General features: G+C 36.6%; 3 protein-coding genes across 6 annotated transcripts; 1 reads left to right on the plus strand and 2 right to left on the minus strand.

Moving 5' to 3' along the window:
• Nucleotides 1-5,776: 5,776 nt before the first annotated feature.
• Nucleotides 5,777-7,413, minus strand: LOC140879436 (probable pectate lyase 5). The gene is made up of 4 exons (XM_073283131.1): nucleotides 7,307-7,413; nucleotides 6,489-7,226; nucleotides 6,149-6,287; nucleotides 5,777-5,998 (listed from the first exon to the last, which is right to left on the minus strand). The coding sequence occupies exons 1-4, from the start codon at nucleotides 7,411-7,413 to the stop codon at nucleotides 5,777-5,779; spliced, it is 1,206 nt and encodes a 401-aa protein (XP_073139232.1).
• Nucleotides 7,414-11,328: 3,915 nt separating this feature from the next.
• Nucleotides 11,329-12,471, plus strand: LOC140883322 (large ribosomal subunit protein eL37x). The gene is made up of 4 exons (XM_073289745.1): nucleotides 11,329-11,416; nucleotides 11,507-11,642; nucleotides 11,984-12,085; nucleotides 12,200-12,471. Exons 1-4 carry the CDS (start codon nucleotides 11,414-11,416, stop codon nucleotides 12,244-12,246), a joined length of 288 nt encoding a protein of 95 aa, XP_073145846.1. The 5' UTR covers nucleotides 11,329-11,413; the 3' UTR covers nucleotides 12,247-12,471.
• Nucleotides 12,472-13,245: 774 nt separating this feature from the next.
• On the minus strand, nucleotides 13,246-20,970 carry LOC140882084 (uncharacterized). 4 transcript variants are annotated; one of them, XM_073287832.1, is made up of 15 exons: nucleotides 20,560-20,970; nucleotides 18,964-19,360; nucleotides 18,695-18,872; nucleotides 18,252-18,391; nucleotides 16,978-18,178; nucleotides 16,775-16,875; nucleotides 16,284-16,428; nucleotides 15,930-15,998; nucleotides 15,793-15,838; nucleotides 15,339-15,706; nucleotides 15,054-15,133; nucleotides 14,811-14,946; nucleotides 14,456-14,654; nucleotides 14,293-14,375; nucleotides 13,246-13,714 (listed from the first exon to the last, which is right to left on the minus strand). In XM_073287832.1, exons 1-15 carry the CDS (start codon nucleotides 20,627-20,629, stop codon nucleotides 13,580-13,582), a joined length of 3,348 nt encoding a protein of 1,115 aa, XP_073143933.1. In that variant the 5' UTR covers nucleotides 20,630-20,970; the 3' UTR covers nucleotides 13,246-13,579. The 4 variants fall into 4 exon arrangements, with proteins under 4 accessions (XP_073143933.1, XP_073143934.1, XP_073143932.1 ...); XM_073287833.1 differs by having other exon boundaries at nucleotides 13,247-13,714; nucleotides 18,964-19,227; nucleotides 20,564-20,970; XM_073287831.1 differs by having other exon boundaries at nucleotides 13,247-13,714; nucleotides 20,564-20,970.
• Nucleotides 20,971-21,625: the final 655 nt, after the last annotated feature.

Raw genomic sequence — 21,625 nt, forward strand, 5'->3', positions numbered from 1 at the left:
TTTCCTTCTTTAGTTATATAGTGTGAGATATACACTTGAGGGCCCTATCGGTTATAATAGAGGTTCTGGAATAACCAAGGTGTGGTTATAGTCATCCGGGACTAGCGACTCCAAAGGGCTAACTACGGACGAAGGTATGGTCCGGGAATCTATTTAAGTTTTGAGAGTACTTATTAGCTTAGTTAAGGCTTATAGAATTTATGTAGTGATACAGTGAACTTTTGAATATAGGCTTGGAACCTAGGATCCTATTATACTTGAACTAGCCTAGAGGTACGTACACATTGACTGAGATTGCCAGCGAGTATACATGTTTATATGTTGCATTTATTTGGCATTATTATATGGCATGAGATATGATTTACCGTTTTCTATATTCATATGTCATGTGCATATACACGTTGAGCCTATACCTTGTTATACCTGACTATAGAGCCGCTCAGCTCTATACTCGATAGTCTGTCACTGAGAGTACCGCGACGGCGGGGGCATTTATGTCTGTCTACTCTGGTGTACTAGACGAGTGTGGTTGCACCCAGAGGTTGATCCGTGCGGTGGCAGCACTCATGTGGCGCCGGTACTGAGCATGACTTTTCAGATGACCCTGTACCAGTCATCATGTTGCATGCATTATATACATATGTTTACTCATGTCTATGTACTGGGCGTAGCGCTCACGTCCTAGTTGTTATCTTGGACACCCTATTCCATGGGGCAGGTCGCAGGATGGACGGAGCTGGTAGTTCAAGGCAGGATTAGGGAGCAGGAGCCTTGAGGATTTTATTATACAGCAGGATTCGATATAGCTGTATAATGTTTACTGTTTAAGATTTCGATTTGGTTGTATCACTACAGATTTAAGCCTGGATTATAATACTAAGCTGATATGTAAATTATGGTTAAGTTTCCGCACGTTTTTACTCTGTTAAGTATTTTTGCTGTATTAAGTTTAATGCATGCTATTAGTTGCCAGTTAGTAGGTGATTCCATGCAGGGTCACTACATAGCTTTGTTGATCTGAAGAGGAGACTGACCAGTGCTCTGATTCTTTCTATTTCGAAAGGTACTGGAGGTTTTACTGTGTATTGCGATGCTTCTAACCGTGGCTTAGGATGTGTTCTTATGCAACATAAGCATGTGATAGCATACGTATCGAGGCAGCTGAAACCGCACGAGACTCGTTATCCGGTTCATGATCTTGAACTAGCTGTGATCGTATTTGCTTTGAAGATCTGGCGTCACTATCTTTATGGTGAGTTTTTCGAGATCTTTTCTGATCATAAGAGTCTTAAGTACTTGTTTTCACAGGCAGAACTGAATATGAGACAGAGAAGATGGTTAGATCTGTTGAAGGATTTCGACTGTGAAATCAAGTATTATCCGGAAAAGTCGAATGCAGTTGCAGATGCCTTGAGCCGAAAGCTTTGTTCTCTATCTCTTTCGACTATCGATGTTTCTCAGTTGATCGATGATTGTTTCACTTCTGGTTTAGAGTTTGAAACAGATAGGAAGACTATCAGAGTGTTTGCTATTCAATCCGAGCCGGAGTTGTTTGTTGCGATCAGAGAAGCACAGAAGTCTGAGCCGAGCATTCAGGTTTCAGTAGAGAAAGTCAGATCTGGGCATCAATCTGAATTCCAGGTTAGAGATGACTTTTTGTTTGTGAATAACCGTATTGTTGTGCCGTATATTTCGGAGTTGAGACAGCGTATTCTCCGAGAGGCTCATTGCAGTCGGTTCAGTGTTCATCCTGGAGGTCGTAAGATGTACAACGATCTGAAGAACCAGTTCTGGTGAAAGAGAATAAAGAGCGATGTTGCGAGGTTTGTATCTCGGTGTTTGAACTGTCAGCAAGTGAAAGCAGAAAGAAAGCGAACGGGTGGTCTGTTGCACAGTCTATCTGTCCCTGAATGGAAATGAGATCACATTTCTATGGATTTCGTCACGAAGCTACCGCGATCTGTTCGAGGATGCGATGCTATTTGGGTAGTGATCGACCGATTGACGAAGTCTGCTTGTTTTATTCCGTACAGGATGACGTATCGTCATGATCAGATGACTGAGTTATATGTTAGCAATGTTGCGATATTGCATGGGGTGCCGAAGTCGATCGTTTCAGACCGAGACCCTAGATCCACTTCGTACTTCTAGAACAGTCTTCAGGAGGCACTTGGTACTCGATTGCATCTGAGTACATTTTATCATCCTCAGACCGACGGACAGTTAGAGCGGACTATCCAGACATTAGAGGATATGCTGCGAGCGGTAGTGCTAGACTTTGGCACTAGTTGGCAAGATTCTTTGATTCTTGTTGAGTTTTCTTACAACAACAGCTTTCAAGTGAGTATCGGTATGGCGCCTTTAGAGGCATTGTACGGTAAGAAATGCTGATCTCCATTGTTCTGGGATGATTTGTCCGAGTCACTTGATTTGGGACCGGTTATGCTTAGAGATATGGCAGAGCAGGTTAAGATCATTCAGTTGAGAATGAAGTTAGCTCAAGATAGACAGGTGAAGTATGCAAATGTCAGACGTAGACCTCTGAGTTTCGAGCAGGAAGACCGTGTTTTCCTTAAGATTTCTCCTTTCAGAGGTACTGTCAGATTTGGGAAGAGAGGGAAGTTGTCTCCGAGATTCATCGGACCGTATGAGATTCTCGAGAAGATAGCGATCTTGCCTACAGACTTGCACTTCCTCCGTCTTTATCTGGTATTCACGACGTTTTTTATGTCTCTATGCTGCGAAAGTATCATCCAGATCCTTCTCATATCCTTCAGCCTGACGAAGCCGAGTTAGATGAGACTCTGAGCTATTTTGAACGACCGATTCAGAACCTTGATCAGAATAAGAAGCAACTCAGAACCAAGTTGATTCCGTTGGTAAAAGTGCAGTGGAGTCATCACGGGGTCGAGGAAGCGACTTGGGAGACAGAATCCGACATGAGACAGCGTTTTCTTGAGTTATTCGGATGACGTGAGTTCTTCTTACTGTTTTTAGTTCTTTATTCTATCTTATGAGTTGCGATTATTATTGATTTCGAGGACGAAATTTCTTCTTAGTGGGGGAGAATTGTAATGTCCCGTTTTTATCTTAAATAAGTTTATTTGAGTTAATCGGAGATTACAGAGTTCACGAGCCGACTTGATTTTGATCAGGGTCCATTTTGCAAATTTTGGAAATTTCAAGGACTAAAACGCAAATATTGAGTTTTATATATTATCTACACTTGTGTTGACTATTCCAAGCATTCTTCTTCTTCTCCAAACCGAGAACCTCCATTGTAGGTGCCCAAATGAGTTTCCAAGCTTTGTGATTTCATTCCGAGCTCGATCCGGCCGTTGGAATTTATTTCTGAAGGCAGATTAGCGATCACTGCAGCGAGAGCTCCGTTTTATCGTAAGTTTTTCTACGATCAGATACATTCTAGTTTTTGGATGTTGTTAGAATCGTTCGAGATTTGAGTATGTTGTACTTGGCGGAGTTCTGATCGTTTATTATCTGTCAGTTTTGAAATAGAGCGACGTTCGGAATTGTTTTGATTTCTGGAAGCTATTTTCAAAAGTTTGAGTTTTGAGATTGGTTGGGTTTGAGCTTTTGTTGTTGTATTAGCATTGATTCGTATTGATATCGATATTGAAATGCTGTCTGCGTTTCCGGTTTGTTCAGTTTATAGCCGTTATGCCGTCAGTTTGAGTTTCGAGATTTCGAACCTTTTTGAGTTATTGAACTTGGCTTGTAAGTTGATCGTGGTTATTGATCATTTATTGTATCTGAACAGATTCGTTTGGAGTTTGTCAAGCCCAGGGTTAACAGCATTTGATCGTCAAGAGTTGGACGAAGAGCGGTAAAGAGTTTTCCTTGAGCCGTCGATTGTTGTTTAGGTTGTATAGTTGTTGATACAATATTTTGTTGTAGATTTTTCAGATTTGGAACTACTTGCCTTGAAAGGTAAAATCAGTCATCGTAGCGGGATAGCATACTCGGGACAGTTGGTTCTCGAGTTTCCCTTAAAATCACATACTTGCTTCAATACTCGTTCTAGCATGTGGAGCTTGTATTTTGTTGATTTATTGAGCTCTTGTCATGTGATTTATGTTTTATGTGTTCTTATGCATTCATCTTGAGCCAACTTTGATTTCAGCGGCAGAACCGCCCTTCTTTTGTTTAGATGTTTGGGAACTATGATTGAGTGGCCTAGGTCATAGCCGTTTCGCCTAGTGCTAGCGTACTCATTATAGTTGCTCAAAGTTTAGAGGAGTGGGATACGTGACACCACCTTGATTAGGAGAGTCGGTGAGTCGTCACGTGATCTCATCCTCGGGATCCCAAAAAGCATAGCAGTAATCCCTCGTTTATCAGAATTGATATCCCGATTTAAAGACATGCATTTCATTTTGTTGTTATTTGATTATGTATTGCCTTGGAAGCATGTTGATTGATTGTATTACTTGTTATGTTGCTTTTATTGGAAATATCATTCTCACCGGTTTATCCGGCTGTTGCTTTGTTTTGTATATGTATTGGCAACAGGAGGGGCATGATCAAGTCAGCGTAGACCTGGTTAGCGTCAAGAGCAAGAGATAGAAGTGAGACTCGTTTAGAACTCGAATCAGCATGTCAATCTAGTTTATGTTTTGCGATCATGTTTTTTCATTCGAACTTCTCGTTTTGTATTGTAAGCAAGAATCGATGTAGGTACTACCGAATCGAATGTTTTTCTTCCCTAAACTTTTCTTTTATTGTTATTGGCTTGTCAGATACTTTAAATGCAAGTGTTTAGGTTTGGTTGGATTTCTTTTCGGTTCCTTGGATTTCTGGGCGAGAGGACGGCGCGGGTGCGCGGCCTTTTGGCGAGGTAAGGGCGCGGGCGCGCGTTCTGAGAGCGCGGGCGCGCTGGTTCTTGGCGAGGCGCGGGCGCGCTTGCTTCGGCGCGGGCGCGCGGTCATTTTTTTAAAAAAAATAAAAAATAAAAAATCTTTTGATCGTTTCGATTCTTGTTTTCTTGTATGTTTAATTGTTGTTTACTCCGAGATTAGTTGTATAGAAATGAGGTCTCACAACAATTGTAAAACTTTGCCCTTTTATGCACACTTTTAAATAGGTATATATATATAGTAGGTATAAATATATCCCTATATATATTTATGTAACCTACATAAAATGTGAAATAGAATGACAAAGTTGTCAATTCACAATTATAAAACTTTGCCATTTTATTCACACTTTTAAATAGATATAGATATAAATATAGATAGATATAGATATAGATTTCTTACAACAAAAAGTCTCAAACAAGTTTTTCATACTCTAATACAAAATTTGTAAGATAATGTTTTTCACGGATATGTGCAACATTGCTTAATCTTAGTCTGACACAGGGTTACTTTTAATTCATTTTAGAGAAATTAATCAAGCCAAGTATTGTTGTGAAAAAAAATGTAAGAGAGAATGCTTTATTTAAAAAAAAAAAAAAAAAGGATGGATTGTTACAGATGGATCACTAGTATCGGCTGAACATTTAAATACAGAGGATTGAAAAGTGTGCATAAATAATTGGAAATTACAGTTGTCAACTCTCCAACCTATTCTTCCTTTTGACTTATGGAGTATGAAAGTTTTCTTGCTTACTTCCTAGTTACATGGTTTAATGTCTTTCTACAGAGAAAGAAAGAGGCTGAGGTTGTGGAAACAATTAGCTAAAGAAGTGGACTTGAAAAAAGCTCTTGAATCCCTTCCGTTGTTTAGTCGATCCTATCGCAGCAATCGGAACACACGATCAACACGCGTTGCCTTCTTTGCAGTTGAGTACGCCTGCCCTTGCTGTCATTGAGCTCACGAGGGACGACGGTCTCGCGCTCAAGCTTGATGCTTTGGCGAAATTAGACGAGGCTCCAGCACCAGACAGCGTGAAGAATGCGCCGTTCAGCATCAAGTCGCCTTCTGATCTCCAGTTCCAATTCTTCCATTGGCTTTGCGGAGCGGTCTCATGTTTGGTCACCTTGAAAAGGGATAACTTCACTTATTAGACACACTCAATAGTTAAATCATGGTTTGATCATTGATTATGTTACTATTTTTTTAGTAAATAATTAGATTCTTTTATGATAAACAGTTAACAAGCATCATAATATATCAGTATATATCTCACCTCCTTATGGACCCTATCATCAGGAGCAAGAAATCTATTCCCTTGGCTGTTGATAGTAGGAGCCGCACTGCCACCAATAGCATACATTCGCCAATGTGTGTAGTCGTTGTTCACGACGTGAAAATAGCCATGCCTACATCTGCAAAATATGTTAAGAACAGTGTCTTTTCAGCCATCTTTCGGGTTTCATGTACTACGTCGTCAATGTATACAATTTACATCTACAAACCAATGTCAGGGTTGAAATTTGTAACATGTTACATAGCTACATGAGCCTCGAACATGTGAGGGCGTGCGGATCAAAGAATTTGAACGATAATGCCTGCATTTATGTACGTACCTTGGCATCCTCTGGATGAGCCCTTCCCCAAAATGGTTGAAGGCAATGGTGACTTGCATAGCTTTATCACGTGTGTAGCTATCGCTATGCCCCAAGAGCATGACCTTATCATGATGTGTCATGTAATTATTCGAAATGGTGATGGCCGTCGAGCCACGTATGGCGTCGATGAGGCCATCTTGGCAATTGGACAAGGAGCAATGATCGATCCAGATATTGCTGGAACTGAATATAGACACCCCATCGCCGTCTGATAAGCCTCTCCATCCAAAATGTTTAGTAGAATCTCTCACATAAGCATTCCCCCCTTGCTTGCAGTCATGTATGTTGATGCCATGTATGATGATATTTGTGACATATTGAAGGGTTATGCAAGGCCCATTAGCTATGTGCACACTCACACCTCTGCCATCAATGGTTTTGAAGGAGGTTATCATGAGTTCTTGCTTGAGTGTGATAACCATGTCGCGCGAAAAAATGATCCACAAAGGCTCGGTTTGGATGACGCCGTATCTCAGAGTCCCCGGTTTCGGATTCACTGCATCATCCCCAGGATCTGTCACTACATAGATATTGCCATCTCTTCCACCAATGGCCCCTCTTCCGAACCCAATCGAGCAATCTGCCAACTGCTTCCTATTGTTTTTCCAGTTAGGGTCACAACTCCAGCACTCGTCAATGGGGTTGCTTGCTCCACAGGATAGAAATCCCAAATTCCTTCTTGATGCATTAACTTTTCTGCAAGAATTATAGCACATTGTTAGACTGTGTTAAGTAGAACGAAAATTGCGAAATAAAACGTTGTGTTGTGTACTTACTCGTTAAATTCTTGCACTACTAGTTCAGGGTTTGGAAATGGGGAAGATAATGTGAGAAGTGGAAGCAAAAGAAGAGATAATATTAGAGGGAAAAGTGGGATTTCCATGTTTGTTTCTTATTTTGATTTGTATATAGAGGAGAAAACAGAGGAGTGGAGGGTAGTTATCTGTTATTTCTGGTTTGGTTTTCAAGCGAATGACATTGTATTTATATAGGAATGAAACAACATTAATTGGCCCACCTTTTCTCCACCATTCTGAAATTTTGCATCTTTCCATGTGATTACTGAGTATTTAGAGTTTTAAAAATTTTGGACCAAGAAATATTAAAAGCATCAATACAATATTTCATTCACACTTGAGCTTGTATATATTTTGAATTTGTATTAAAATGTTTCACAATTGAGATGTACGACCACCTCATTTGCAGTCATATAATTTGGAATTTGGATCCGCGTGCACACCCCCATAAACATGGGTTCACTCGATCCATAGGTGATATTTTGCATTGCTAAATAAGGAAAAAAAAAACATTTTTGTCTTCTATTTTTATCAGTTTTCTATTTTAGTCTTCTAACTAGTTATTCTCTAAATTTTAAATTTTGGCTATTTTGGTCCGATTCACCCAAATTTCAATCTATTAAACCAACATTTATAAAATTATGTGAAGGATGATTATTTTTCAAATTGAAAAGTCACAAATTTTATTGTTTGCTTAACAATTTCCAACAAAAAATAGATATTCTGATAAAAATCGAATCAATATAGCCAAAGTATGAAAGTTAGAGGACCAATATAGAAGTTTACTAGTTAAAAAACTAAAAGAGAAAACAAATAAGGATAAAAGACGAAAATGAGTTTTTTTTTCCTAGCACGATATTGTACACAACATTTTATCAAAAAAATATATATATATTTACACAACACGAGATCCAAAAGCCATATAATTGTGTTAAAATAATTCAAATTTAAAAACTGGAAATCTTGAGAATTTTTAATAGTCACATGCAATTCTTTGGATTCTTGAAATTTAGGTGAAAAATGTATAGATTAATAATTCAAAACATATCATTTATTCCCATCTTAAACATAAAACATGTTCAACCCCTTATAAAATAGTAATGGGACTGGGCAATAAGTCAAATCTTGAATAATCAAGTAAAACTATATATATATATATGCAGCAATGATTAGAGCTTAGTCAACTTATCTTAATTTTCTTTTATTTATTTCATGCAATTGTTATTATAATTAACCGGTCTTCATAAATATGATAAATATATGTACCAAAATTAATCTTGTGTGTTCGATGAACAGGACCCTCAAAAGTCGCGAAAAATTAATTTTATATATAATTTTTTAATTAAAAAAAATCAAATTTGCCAAGAATTCACATGCATTAGTTCCTGGACTTGATGATCTTTTATGTAACGAGACATGTGCCAACATTTACAACTATGATTCTATTCCCTTTGCACACAAGCAACTCGTGAAAAATCATTCAGTACCTCATGTAAGAAATTTATTAATTCGAGTAGAGTCTGGTCTTCGGTCTTCCTCGATTCAGATTAAATGAGATTTTAAAATATATATGTATATATTAGTTTTATGCCAGAAAAATATATATTTGAAAATCCTGAGTACGTCGTCTTCATCGTTGTTATTGCATCAGCTCGAAGATATTTATAAAAGACATAACATAATCTTATTGTACGAGCAGTAGATCCTAAAATACAAATTAAAAAGTTGATCATATTTGAGTAGACTCGGGAGATTGCTTGCAGGTGTTTGGGGTAATTTCAAATTATTTTTTATTTTGTTTGACAAACTTAAATCATGTTTATTATTGAGTTTCATATTTTAGTGACATATATAATGAACAAGTTGACGAATGAATTAATTAATTAAAGTGGAAAAAACTAAAAACCTCACATGGTTTTAACTGTCACAACCACAAAACCCGCCGAGAATTTTCTTTTTCATTTTCATTTTAGTTCCTTAAATGATCCCCACTGCACAATTAATTTTAAAATTTACATAAAAATCCTTGTGGCACGGTGGCGCCGATTTAGAGATCAATTTTATGAGATATATCTCCAATCAAATCTACTCATAAAAAAATATTTTTTTAGTAGGCTTTATATAAAATAATCTCACAAATTTATATTCATATGACGGATCGACTCGACCAGTATTTATAATTAAAAGTAATACTTTTAGCATAAAAATCATATTTTTTCATAATTCGCGATCGGATAGAAGATGTCTTACAAAATTGACCCGTAAGACTATCTCATAGGAGTTTGATGTACTTTTATATCAAAAACATTATTTTTCACCATAATATAGATAAAGTCAATCTATACTCTTGCATGTTTCTGGACGTAAATTGCAATATTTTTTTATAAAATTTACTTGATATTGAAGTAAATAGCACTTATCTGGCAAAATGATGAGCATATTATATTATATTATTAATTTATTTTGCCTTGGGGTACAAATAAATTCAATTTAGAGGTGAATTTTTGGTATATCGTACAAAAAATATCGGTATGAATACCGATATCGAAATTCTGAAATTTTGGTATGAAAAAAATCCATACTGATACCATATAAATACCAAAAATAAAATTCGTTATATCAAAAAATGTCTAAAAATAGAAATAAATGTAACATCTCAATTACATGTAAAATTGCTAAAGTTATCATACAAATCTAAAGGACGATCGATTATCATAAATTCATGTATATTAGTTTTTTCCATCGACGTGACGATGAAAATTGCCAAAATTTAAAAAATAAAGGACAATTATGAAATTTGTTAATCATCAAAATCGGAAAGAACCAAGCACATGAAACCAAGATTACAAATTTCCCGATCTTAATATGATTTTCATCTATCCAATATACCATCATCATTAGTCAATATAAATTCTTTATTACGTATCTTCAAGATATTGATCTCTGAGTCACGTGAATGGTTGTGTATATCTTATTATTAGTTCTTATGGAAGATTACATGAAAATATTGATGAGTCCAGATCACCGACATGTTTGTATTTTATTTTGAGAATTGGTCACTATGATACAATCAAAACTTTGACGAATAAAGTTAAAAATAAAAATAAAAAAAAATTAAAATTAAAATTAAAATTAAAATTAAAAAAATGCTCGTGAATAATGTATTTCAAGCTCTGTACCCAAAGCCTTACATTTCTAAATGCTTTAAAGAAGAACTCCCCTAGTTTGCTTAAGATAAATGCAACATTAACACTATATATGTTACAAGCCACATATAACATAACGAATATCATATGATGGACTGCAGGAGATTTTTGCAAGCACTTGCAAAAATAGAAAAATTAAGCTAGTGTTTAAAGGAGAGCTTATATGAAGCACTTGTCAGTTTTTTTTTTTCACGAAAATTTCATAATTTTGCGAAATTTTGTAAATGAAAAACTGAAAAGAACTTCTTAGAAGCTCTCCCAAATACTACCTAAGAGAGTGTTTCTTCTCTTTTCACTTGAAAAATCATCTTGATTATTTCTTAACTTGAAATTCTGCTCCTGCTTCTGTTGATGCTCAATTTAATTAAACTCTCAAAATGATTACGGAATTTGGTAAATGAATAGACATTATTCTTGATACAGTGATACTCTTGCCATTGATATTTTTTTAATCAAAAACTATCTTTTACCTTAATCATATAAGAATATTTTTGTTATATATTATGAAAAGGTCGGTATGAAAATAACTTATTTATGAATATTCTACCTTAAAAATTTTAGCTTTCACTTATTTTCAAATATTATACGCTTCTAATTTTTTTTTCCCATCTCAATATTTTATAATCTATAATTTAATCACTTTGATAAAACACACACATTTTGATACACACTCCCTCCCTAAGTAGGAACCAAATCACGAAACACCCCTTATAGATTGGAGTAATCACCAAGTCCATTGGGCCACTTATTTGTAAACAATACAAGACATGAACCCTGTTGGCGGCCCATTTAAAGCCCAAACCCTAATCGATGTATTTATCGTTTTTGAAGAACGCGTAGCGCCGCCGCTCTCCTTTCTGCAACTTGACAGGCCACAGCCATGGTGAAACCCTGTTTGATCTTTGATGCTCTCTCCGTAATGGCTTCGTCTATGAAGTTTTCACGTGACAAGCTCTTGTTTTGTATTCTTTAGGGTAAGGGAACAGGGAGCTTCGGGAAGAGGAGAAACAAGACCCACACGCTGTGCGTCAGATGCGGCCGCCGCAGCTTTCACCTCCAGAAGAGTCGCTGCTCCGCATGTGCTTACCCTGCTGCACGCAAGAGAACATGTGAGCTTTTTTTTTTTTTTTTTTGTAAACGATGTTCGCTGTAAGAATGTGATCTTGAGAATTTTGTGACTTTGGGAGGAGAAAGTGCAAAAGGAGGAGAGAATTGGATGATAACTTTTGTTTCTAGCTCGGAAATTTTAATTATTTTTAATCAATTGAACAAAACAAGGAATGACTGATCATGTGTAGTTGTAAAAATGGTGTCTTGCCTCCTTATGTTGGTGCAAACTTGTGTCATGTGTTAAGAGTTGCATACTAACTGTAATTCGAGGTCCACACGGATCCTATGTGCTTGTTTTCTATGATCAAGGATATCTGAATTTTGTGAGGTGTTGCATTAGATAACTGGAGCATGAAGGCCATTCGTAGAAAGACGACTGGGACCGGGCGAATGAGGTACCTAAGAAATGTGCCGAGAAGATTCAAGACCAACTTTAGAGAAGGTGGGAATGATTTTGCCTTTATTCTGCATTAGCTCCTGTTTAGTTTTGCAGTTTTTTTTTGGTTATATTTGGTTCAAGGCAATGTGCATGATGGTAATGTAATGGTTTGTTTAGGTACTGAAGCAGCACCAAGAAAGAAGGTGGCCGCCGCCTCCGCATGAGGGCTTTTGTCAAGGGTACACTAGATTGTACTTTATGTTGGTTGTTATTTTTTCACCTGGGAAGATCAATTTATCTTGGGTTTCTCATTTTGGATCGTGGCCTATCCTAGCATATTTTTTGTGATTTTGAATTTGTTTATGAAAGAGTGATGAAAAGACTCTTCTTGTTAGCCTTAGTACTTGTTCATTCTTTATTATGGGAATGTCTTCTTTGGGTTTTGTGAAGGTTTGAGTTTACAATTTTTTCCAGCACCCTTGAAATTGTTATGTTCAGCTGTTCTAGTGTAACTAGTTATTCATTCAGTCGGAGGTTCAAGTGTTGTGAGATTATTTAGCCATTTTCTCCGAGAGTGCCGATGGATACTGATTCTCTTTGCCAACTGCTATGGCTTCATCTCTGGTCATACCAGTCTGGGAACTTCACTGCTTGCTTGGGTATGCCAAGGGCAGTTGCTACCACATCCATTTGATAGCTGTCGACCCCTAGGAAATATGTGTTTTTATTTACTTTTTACTAACCGAGTTTGGTATGACTCGGTCTGTGCATTTTGAAATTACTAATCTTCTTTTATCTTTATCTGAAATTTTAAATATTTAATCATATTTAACATTAAAAAGTTATTCATACATGAATAAATGCGTGCGAGGTGCACTGCGTTAACGATAGGGGTGCAAATACTTTATGATGCATATCCTGAATGGTATCTAGCACAACTTTTAGAAATAGTCATATTTGTTGCCAAACTATGGATCTATCGGTTCATATCTTAACACATGGTTCCGGGATGGGAGATCCTAAACTAAGAATATCCATAACAATTGTTCATGTCTTCACTCATGGGTATTGTTGAGGTGAATTCCTTGAGATTATGTTTAACACTACCTTATTTGCCATTCAAAATATTAATCAAGCTTTTAATACAATGTTCATAACAACTTTTTAGGAGATATCATCCCCAACACTTGAAGATAAAATAAACATCATCAGATCTTCAAGATAAAATAAATCCTCATCGTGAACAGACGAATTCATGGTGTCATACATCTTCGATTCCGTGTCAATTAACCTACTCATACATCTGTTTTCTATTCGACTAAGGTGTTATTGCACATTCTCCTTTATGCTAAAATTGAATTCCAATTTTGCCAAAAAAATGATTTCCATCCCCTATTCTATACAAACAAATGAATTCAAGAACCAAAATCACACCACCGGAAAAATGAACTGTACTAGGAGAAATGATTAATCTCCTCGCACAATTCTTACAGTAACCCACACAGCTATCTTGTTCTTTCGTGTTATGTACTGAGTAAAGTGCTCTATGCATACGTGCTAGTTCTTTTTTAGTTCACCAAAACTCTCTTTTTCATCATACAATTGCCGGAAAACAGGGTCAAGCTCGGGAAATGCAGACACGAGTAGCAACTGAATAAGTTCAAAAGCCAGCTGCTTCATGAAAACAGACGACTGTACATAAAGATCAACAGTAATTTATTAGTAATGATGCAGATAACAAAGCCATGCTTATATACGATTAATGATGGATGTCAACTGACGCAGAAAGAAGTATAGATATTCACTTGTGTCAACAATGATATCCTCAAAAGTATGCACCTTCACGTGTAAAATTTGTGGCAAGAAATTCTAGTAAGAAGGGAGTAAAAACAGAAAAAAGATGCAAAAGATAAGAGGTAAATTGCTTTCAAGTCATAATGTGTAGAACAATCTATCTTTAAATAGTCGACCACCAAAATGTGCTTAAACAATGCCACTTATAAAAGGAGACGAAAAGCAAGATTCAGATCAGTCAAATATGGCCTAAAAGAACCTATGGTAGGTTAAAAATGACTTGATACAGAGGTGCAGCTACCAAACAAATAAGTTAAACCTACCAACCAGAAAAACACGTCAATTACAAGGGTATGATGCAATCGACAAGTAATGTTGTAGAACACATTCACAAATTTTAAATTATGATGAATCAATCATGATTCATGATGTGTGTTCCATAAGATAAAAAAAAATAGATCAGAAATCAGAATAACCTGAATGAAATAGTAGAGATCCTTTGCGCACTGTTCATATTCCTTGCGTCCAACAAGGCCTACAACAGCAGCTGGTGCCTTGTCTGCAGCAGATTTCCAAATTCAACAACATTATAACATGGCCGCCATTGAAATTAGGTACAGATTGGTCATAAATTATTACCAATCATTACTTCATACACAAGTTTGGCTCGCCGCTCAGCTTCCTTCTGTTGTATCTCCTCCATATTTTGGACATCATCTAGTTGAGGTGAGCAGGGAGTGGAAGGTTGGTCACTAGGATAATTTTGTCCTGGTCTTGCAAGTTGTGGTCGCTGTCGCCTTGGATGCTTTGTTATGAATATCCCATCAGGCCACAATAACTATGAATATCATACAGGTAATAAAATTGTATCATCAAAATCATTATGTATTGGTAGAACAGCATAGACAATGTAATAGTTCATGGTCAAGTAGGCAATGACGATTAAGGAAAGAAAAAAACTGTACAAAGATGAATCAAGATGTCGAACAGATACCGTCTCCAACCGCCGGATCCCAGAAGCAACAACCGAACCATATCGCAGAAGCTGGATTTTCCCAATCAACCAATCATCAAATGCATCACCCATTCCCAATTGTAAAACCTGCTTGACCACCCAAAAAACCTTTCTCCTGCAAACCGCTCAAAAATTGTGCAAATCAAGAAGGAAAGAGTGGGTTTGAGTTCAGGTGTACGAACGAACCCCATATCCACATGTACAAAATTTTCACAATTATACCTAATCCATCCACCATCCTTGAGCTGCAAAATGGCCTCAACTAAATCCAGTAAAGGAACACTTAGGTTTGGCGGCACCCACTGATTGAAGAAAGAGAACTGATCACTACAAGATCAACAAGAAAAAACAGGGCATAACATAGCAACATCAACAGGAGACATAGAACTAGTTCTAGAAATTAGAATATTTGATAGCCATACCCATTTTGCATAAACCAAGACTAATTAGAGGATAATGTTTAATGGCATCAACACAAAGCAAAAACATAGAAAATATGTAAATGACCTCACTAGGAAGGGTTGCATCCGAGGAAACATAAATGGCGTCAGCAGAGAGTGGAGCTCGCCTATCTCCATTCGCTGCTCTCTCCATGTTTCTTACTGAAAGAATGTTCTTAGGCTCTGAGCTTTTGAAGTCACTATTTGACTCTTGAGAAGCCTTTCCCACTTCTTTTTCAGGCTTTTTTGCTGAAAGAGATTGGTCTCTTGCTTTCAGTTTTGAATCCTCCCAACCATGATCGCCCTTGATACGTGATTCTGAATGATGGTTCTCATTTCTAAAATTTTCTTTCGTGGAGGATATAGGATCATTGACAGGCTGAGCGTTCTTTTTAGGCCCCTTGTTCTTTTCATACAATGTGCCATTCAAGTCAACTGAAACACAGAAACAGTTTCAAACTATAGAAAGATGAAACTGGAAACATGTAAAAAATTATCTGCTGTTTGGAAACTTGGTTTACCTGGAAAAGTCTCAATAATGGATAGTGAATCTGAAAAAATGTACATCTACAGCATTTGGACATAATAATCAGATGCTAACAAAAAGATTTAAAAAAAAAAGGGTAACATGAAACTAAAAATGCAGGTGACATCAAACCTGAGAATCGACACTAAGGAAATCCCAAACTTCAATGGAGCAGGAAATCGTTGGAAGCTGGAGAAGCTTCTGCACAACAGTGGAAAGTCAAAGAAATATTATCCCCCAGACACTAAACCATTTTCCTTTTGCATGTATGCACATAATATCCTAGTACAATTCTTGTGCAATCGTGGATGTTAGACATTTGCAGTTCAGGGATAAAAAAAGAAATTCCCAGTATAGAAATATAACATCAATGGCATGAACCGGATCAAACTAGACATCTGAAGGAGACAGAAAATATAAATTTTAAAGTGGCAATCTCAAGAACGAAGAGAATGGGAAATATATTGAGTGTAGCAGAAGTATGACCTTCAAATACTGGTCAAGTAATGTACAACGTTCTTGAATTACGAATACATCTAGACCTGTCGACAGGAAATGCTTTGGAGGCAAATGGAGATAATACTCTGGAAACTCTTTAAGGCGCCTATGCAACTCCTCAAAATGTTGGAATCTGTCAAGATGATCAAAATGAATTATGTCATGGGCTAGCATTACTGCTTTACACAATTCTTCATGTATATAGACTACACCCTATGTTAGGATTCAACGTTGCTCCTATTTTTCCTTTTCTCCCTCAATAGATTTTCTTTTAAAATATCTGTGGTAAATAATATTCTATATAATAATTCTCCAATAATAATTCTGAAGGAGATATAGAAAGTCAAAACACTGACTTTCCCTCTCCGTCAAACTTCACCATTTAAATGAGAATGATCAATCCCGAAATGGTATTATTCACCAATTCAAACAAAGATTTTTCATACGGCGGTTATCGGAGCCATATCTCATCTAAGTACCTTCTTTTGATAGTCCAACTGTTATTATTTACATCCGTCACTGATATGGAATACACGGTGAATGTTTTGGATCCACTCTTGACAATATTGGCACCTAATACCTGCAAAAAAAAAAAATTTACCGCTCACTTCAACCACATCCTCAAACTCAAAACCTGCAGGCAAGTAGAGGTTATGGTTCATTTATGGTCCAAAAGGGGTACCTCGCATCTTAGCTTGAAAAAAGAATCAGCAATAACTGAATTTGTTGCTGAATTCACGGCCAACTTATGATTTCCAGGTAAATAAGCAGTGGACAAAGATGGTGAAGCTGTTGCTTCACTAAAAGCTCTACCTAACAGCTCTGTCTCACCATCATCACTTGAATCTCCAGGTTTGTCAACTACATCAGTTGAGTTCAGTACATCCTGCCCATCTCCCAATAAGAAACTTGTTCTTTCTCCCTCTTGCCACAAATGTCCGTTGTAACCACTTCGCCTAGATCTCTTCTTTGCAGATTTCGTTCTGTGCAATCTTTTAGCGATGAGGTGACCTTTTCTTCCCTTTATACTCCTGTGACCGTCAAGAGTTTCAAGTGGATGATGAATGCGACTGAAATTTCTTTTATTTTTTCCATCCCAGACTTTAATGGCAGGTGAATCGAGACCTGTGACATTGCTGGTGTCTTCACCCTCAGAGTAACTGCTGCTCCAGGATTCAACCTCTTCCGAAGGCAGACTTCTATCTTCATATTCCCCTTCATGTAAGGAAATTGAAGCTTGATTCTCTTTTGCCAAAGTATCATTATCCCCAGGGTGTTTGTAACATCCAGAACTAAGAACACCTTTATCCAAAAAACCACCCATTGTTTCCAATTCATTTTTCTTCTGCTTTGGCAGCTCCACTGTGTTAGATAACACCCCCAACGAGTTCCCCTGCACAGGATCAGCCAGTGGATCCACATCTTCCTTCGTTTTGTAGTTCCTTCCCTTTTCCCATATATTATCTAAATGTTCTGGAGCCAAGGAGTCAATCTTTTTGTGTGAAAACACATGAGGAGAACCACCCAACACGTCCCCAGATCTGACCAGTTGATTATCTTTACCATCGCAGTTATGAATATCTGGTAAAGAATTCCAAGAACGGGTGGACCGTGTATCCATGGAAAGCAATGGATCCTTAGAGAGAAGTGTCTCACTCGTATTTTCCAAGTCAAGATCCCCATCACCTTTGTTATTCTGATCTTTCAACTTTACCAGTTCAACACCATTAACAGAAGGATCTGTGGACTCTGAAATATCTTCAGATGATACCTGTGTGGATCCATTAACTCTCGATTGTGATGTCATATGAGTTGCATTACCTACCATATTAGTCTTCTTGTTTACAGAAATAATTAGAGATTCAATCCTCTCATTAATAAACCTGACACCAAATTTGGCAGAGTTAAAAAAACAAATGGGGCACAATTTGCAAATTATGATAAACGTATACTCACCTTGGGTTAGCAAGATTTATGACTGGTCGTATTACAACACAAGCAAGGAGTTCCCTGGTCATATAGCGAAACAAGGAACACTGCAGATCCTCTGGTTTGAACGTAAACAAAATGACACCATTCATGACATGTTGAAGAACCTGCCAGAATAAAAAATATAAGATGTTACCAGTAGAGGACAGAAGACGCTGTTTTGGATTTTTTTTAAAAAGTATAGCCAACAGAGTGCCTCAGCAGGGTGGATTGTGAGACAAAGCCAAAGAGGGGTTAGTCTATGCTATACCGGGAGTGTTTTTCCCCCTATTTCAATATTATTAGATCACGTGAGACCCTTATATTTGTATGAAAATTGACGTGTGTTGATGATCCAATGGTTGTAATTTGACCACATCATGGGGGGAGAACCAGGTGTAGCATAGAATAATCCCCAAAGGAGAGACAACCTTATGCTCAGCTTCAGCAGAAAACAAAGCAGGATGCAGTTTGTTATCTGCCGCGAGAATAGTCTTCAGTTCGACGTCTCTCTCTTCAATTGTCAAAAATCTTGATTGCTGCGCCTCAATCTTTGTCTTAGTTGCACGAAAAAGCTCCAGCTGACTGCATAGAAGATTGATAGTATCCCTGTGCCAAACCAAGCATCTTCCTTTCACATAAATTCAGAAGCTATGGCAAAATATAAAAATCAATCAAATAAATATACAAGGATAAGAACCTTGTTAAAAGATCCAAGAGATTGACATTTCTCATGCGACTGGAAATTTCGGCTAGTACACCATTCATTATCAGCACAAGCTCTTCTGGACCTTGTCTATCAGTAGTTATGCGAGAATACCATAAATCTGTCACCCACTCTGAGATAATATGACGAGTAAAATGATCAAGTGCTTCCTCCACTACAGGGGAGTTCACCTTATTCTTCCAGTCAGACCTTTCACCAACAACTCTTGGGCTCTCAACAAGTTTTCTCTTGGTAGAGCTGTTTTCAGATGTTGGTTTGCTTTTGTAAGTAGCAGTTTTCCTCCGCATATCAAAATCCAGAGACAAATAGCGAAAAATGATTATTAAGAACATGGCAGCAGGCAAGTTGACTAAAACTGATGAACTTGTCACTGCAAATAGAAAGACATCAGCTTAATGAAAATGGACACAGAGATATAGAAAGGTTGTCCAACAAAACAAAGTTAATACATGATATGATTACAGAGCACGTAAATTAGATAATGTGCTTTAGTGTTGATTTTCTTGGCCCAAGTTAAAGAAAATTCTTATACCATGTAAAACATTGGTATGCCAGAAACAAAATAGAATCGGCCCACACTCGGTGATTACATGACTGATTTTTCTAGGTATTTACAAGGGAAATGCATATGATTCATGGCAGAAACATGTAAAATAGAATTCGATTATGTAAACAATTAATTGAGAACATCATCGGAACCTCAGCAGCTCAGCTCCCACGATACAAGCAGAGATCATAGGTATGAAGTATTAAAACATGGCAACAAGCATTGATAAGTATGATAGTTTGAGTTCAGTGCCCTAAGTCCTGCCCGAGAAGGGATTAGAAGTGGGATTCAAACATGGTAAATAAATTAGATGTTTGATCAAGAAAAGCTATCAGAAAATGTTGGTGAAATAAGCACAAAAACGAAGTAAGAATTTGATAGAGTGCAACAATAACTACTACTTGAAGAGAGACCAAAACATAGCATTTAGGTAGTGTATAGTTACAAATTTTGAGTTACTAAGTTAAAAAAACTATACTTTTGGTAAAATGACAGAATGGCAAAAAAATGATCTATAATCGACATCAAAGCCAAAATCAAGTTTGTTTTTTTATCGCGAATAATAGGAACAGGATTGTTTGCACGCAATAATTGTCCTTATGGAAATAGCTATTGATATGTGATGTTTGTTTTTCCAGATTCCGCCACAGAGTTCAAAATATTTAAGTTCCAACTATCAGGTACAAATTTTGGTCAAAAGCTAAACTTGTCGCAGAGGATCATAGATGACATTGATCGAACAGTGGCCCTAACCATGCCAAGGCTTCTTGAGTAAAAGTGGAAAAGAGCACAAAAAGAGAATTTACTTAAAAATGAGAAACTAAAAAACTGAATATTTAGCTCCTCGAATATGAATAACATGAATAAGGGTTTAAGTTTTAAGAAGATGCACCATCTTTTCACTTCAACAAGAAATCCGAGGCAGAAACAGAAAATGCTCAATGAGAATCATCTCATCTCATATGATGAATCAATTATCGACTATCCATCTGTCTCAAAAAACCCAAAAGGAAAAAAATCACCTACACGACATGAGATAGGAGAGTCCAACAACGCACACGACCAAAATGACAATTCGCTTCTTAGCTTCATCGACGAGATCCCTAACGCTCACAGTTGGTATCTGGCTGCTCATTTTCCGACCTCCGGAAACAGCTCACCTCTCGATCACACCACCATAAAACCTCGATCCTCCACACTTGTCAAGTACAAAGCTCCAACAAAACCAAAAAAAATCGAAGCAATCACCGCACTCTTCAGGCCATCATCCAACAATCTCCAAAACACGGGAGAATAACTCGGCCGAATCCACCAACTGAATAACTAATTCATGTATATAGCAATCCAATGAATGAAATATTCCACGTTGGTATACAAATGTCGCATCGCCAATACATTTTGGGGGTTAGGGCTTTTATTATTTTATTCTTTTACAAAATATACGCACATTAACGAGGTGCGCTTGTAAAATCTATTTCTATATATTTATTAGGAAGTGTTATTTTTACTCCAAAAATTGTTTCTTCCACACCACTTTTTAAATTTCTTATCTTTACTTACAAATTTATCTTTAATTAATTACTCATATTTTACTTAGACTAAAATACTCTCTTATAATCATTGACTCCATTAACTTTCCTATTATATTCCGATGATTTCCAATCATAAAATTTCCAATTTTAACATGTTATCTTTCTTTCTTTCTTTATTTTTTTTATACGTTTTCTGCCTTTTATTTTTTTTATTTTTTATTTTAGCATAATCTCTCTTTATTTTGTATTCATTTATAATGGAAAAAAATCAGATAATCCAATTGAAGTTTCTCGTTTATTGCATTTTATTTTATATTTATGTAAAAATATCTTTAAAAAATCTATTGTAAAATTTCTATAATTTTCTTCAATAAAACATCTTACTCATATATATCACAATCAAATCAAAATATTAAAATAAATTCAGATTACAAAAAATTGCTTCAATAAAACATCTTACACAAATCAAATTTAAAAATAAAAGCTCAATCTCAATAATGCTAATCTCTTGAACTGCATAATTTATTACAATCATTACCTGTCATTGATTCACAAA

Source organism: Henckelia pumila, chromosome 2 (genome assembly GCF_033568475.1).
Source record: "Henckelia pumila isolate YLH828 chromosome 2, ASM3356847v2, whole genome shotgun sequence".
NCBI classification, from domain to species: Eukaryota; Viridiplantae; Streptophyta; class Magnoliopsida; order Lamiales; family Gesneriaceae; genus Henckelia; species Henckelia pumila.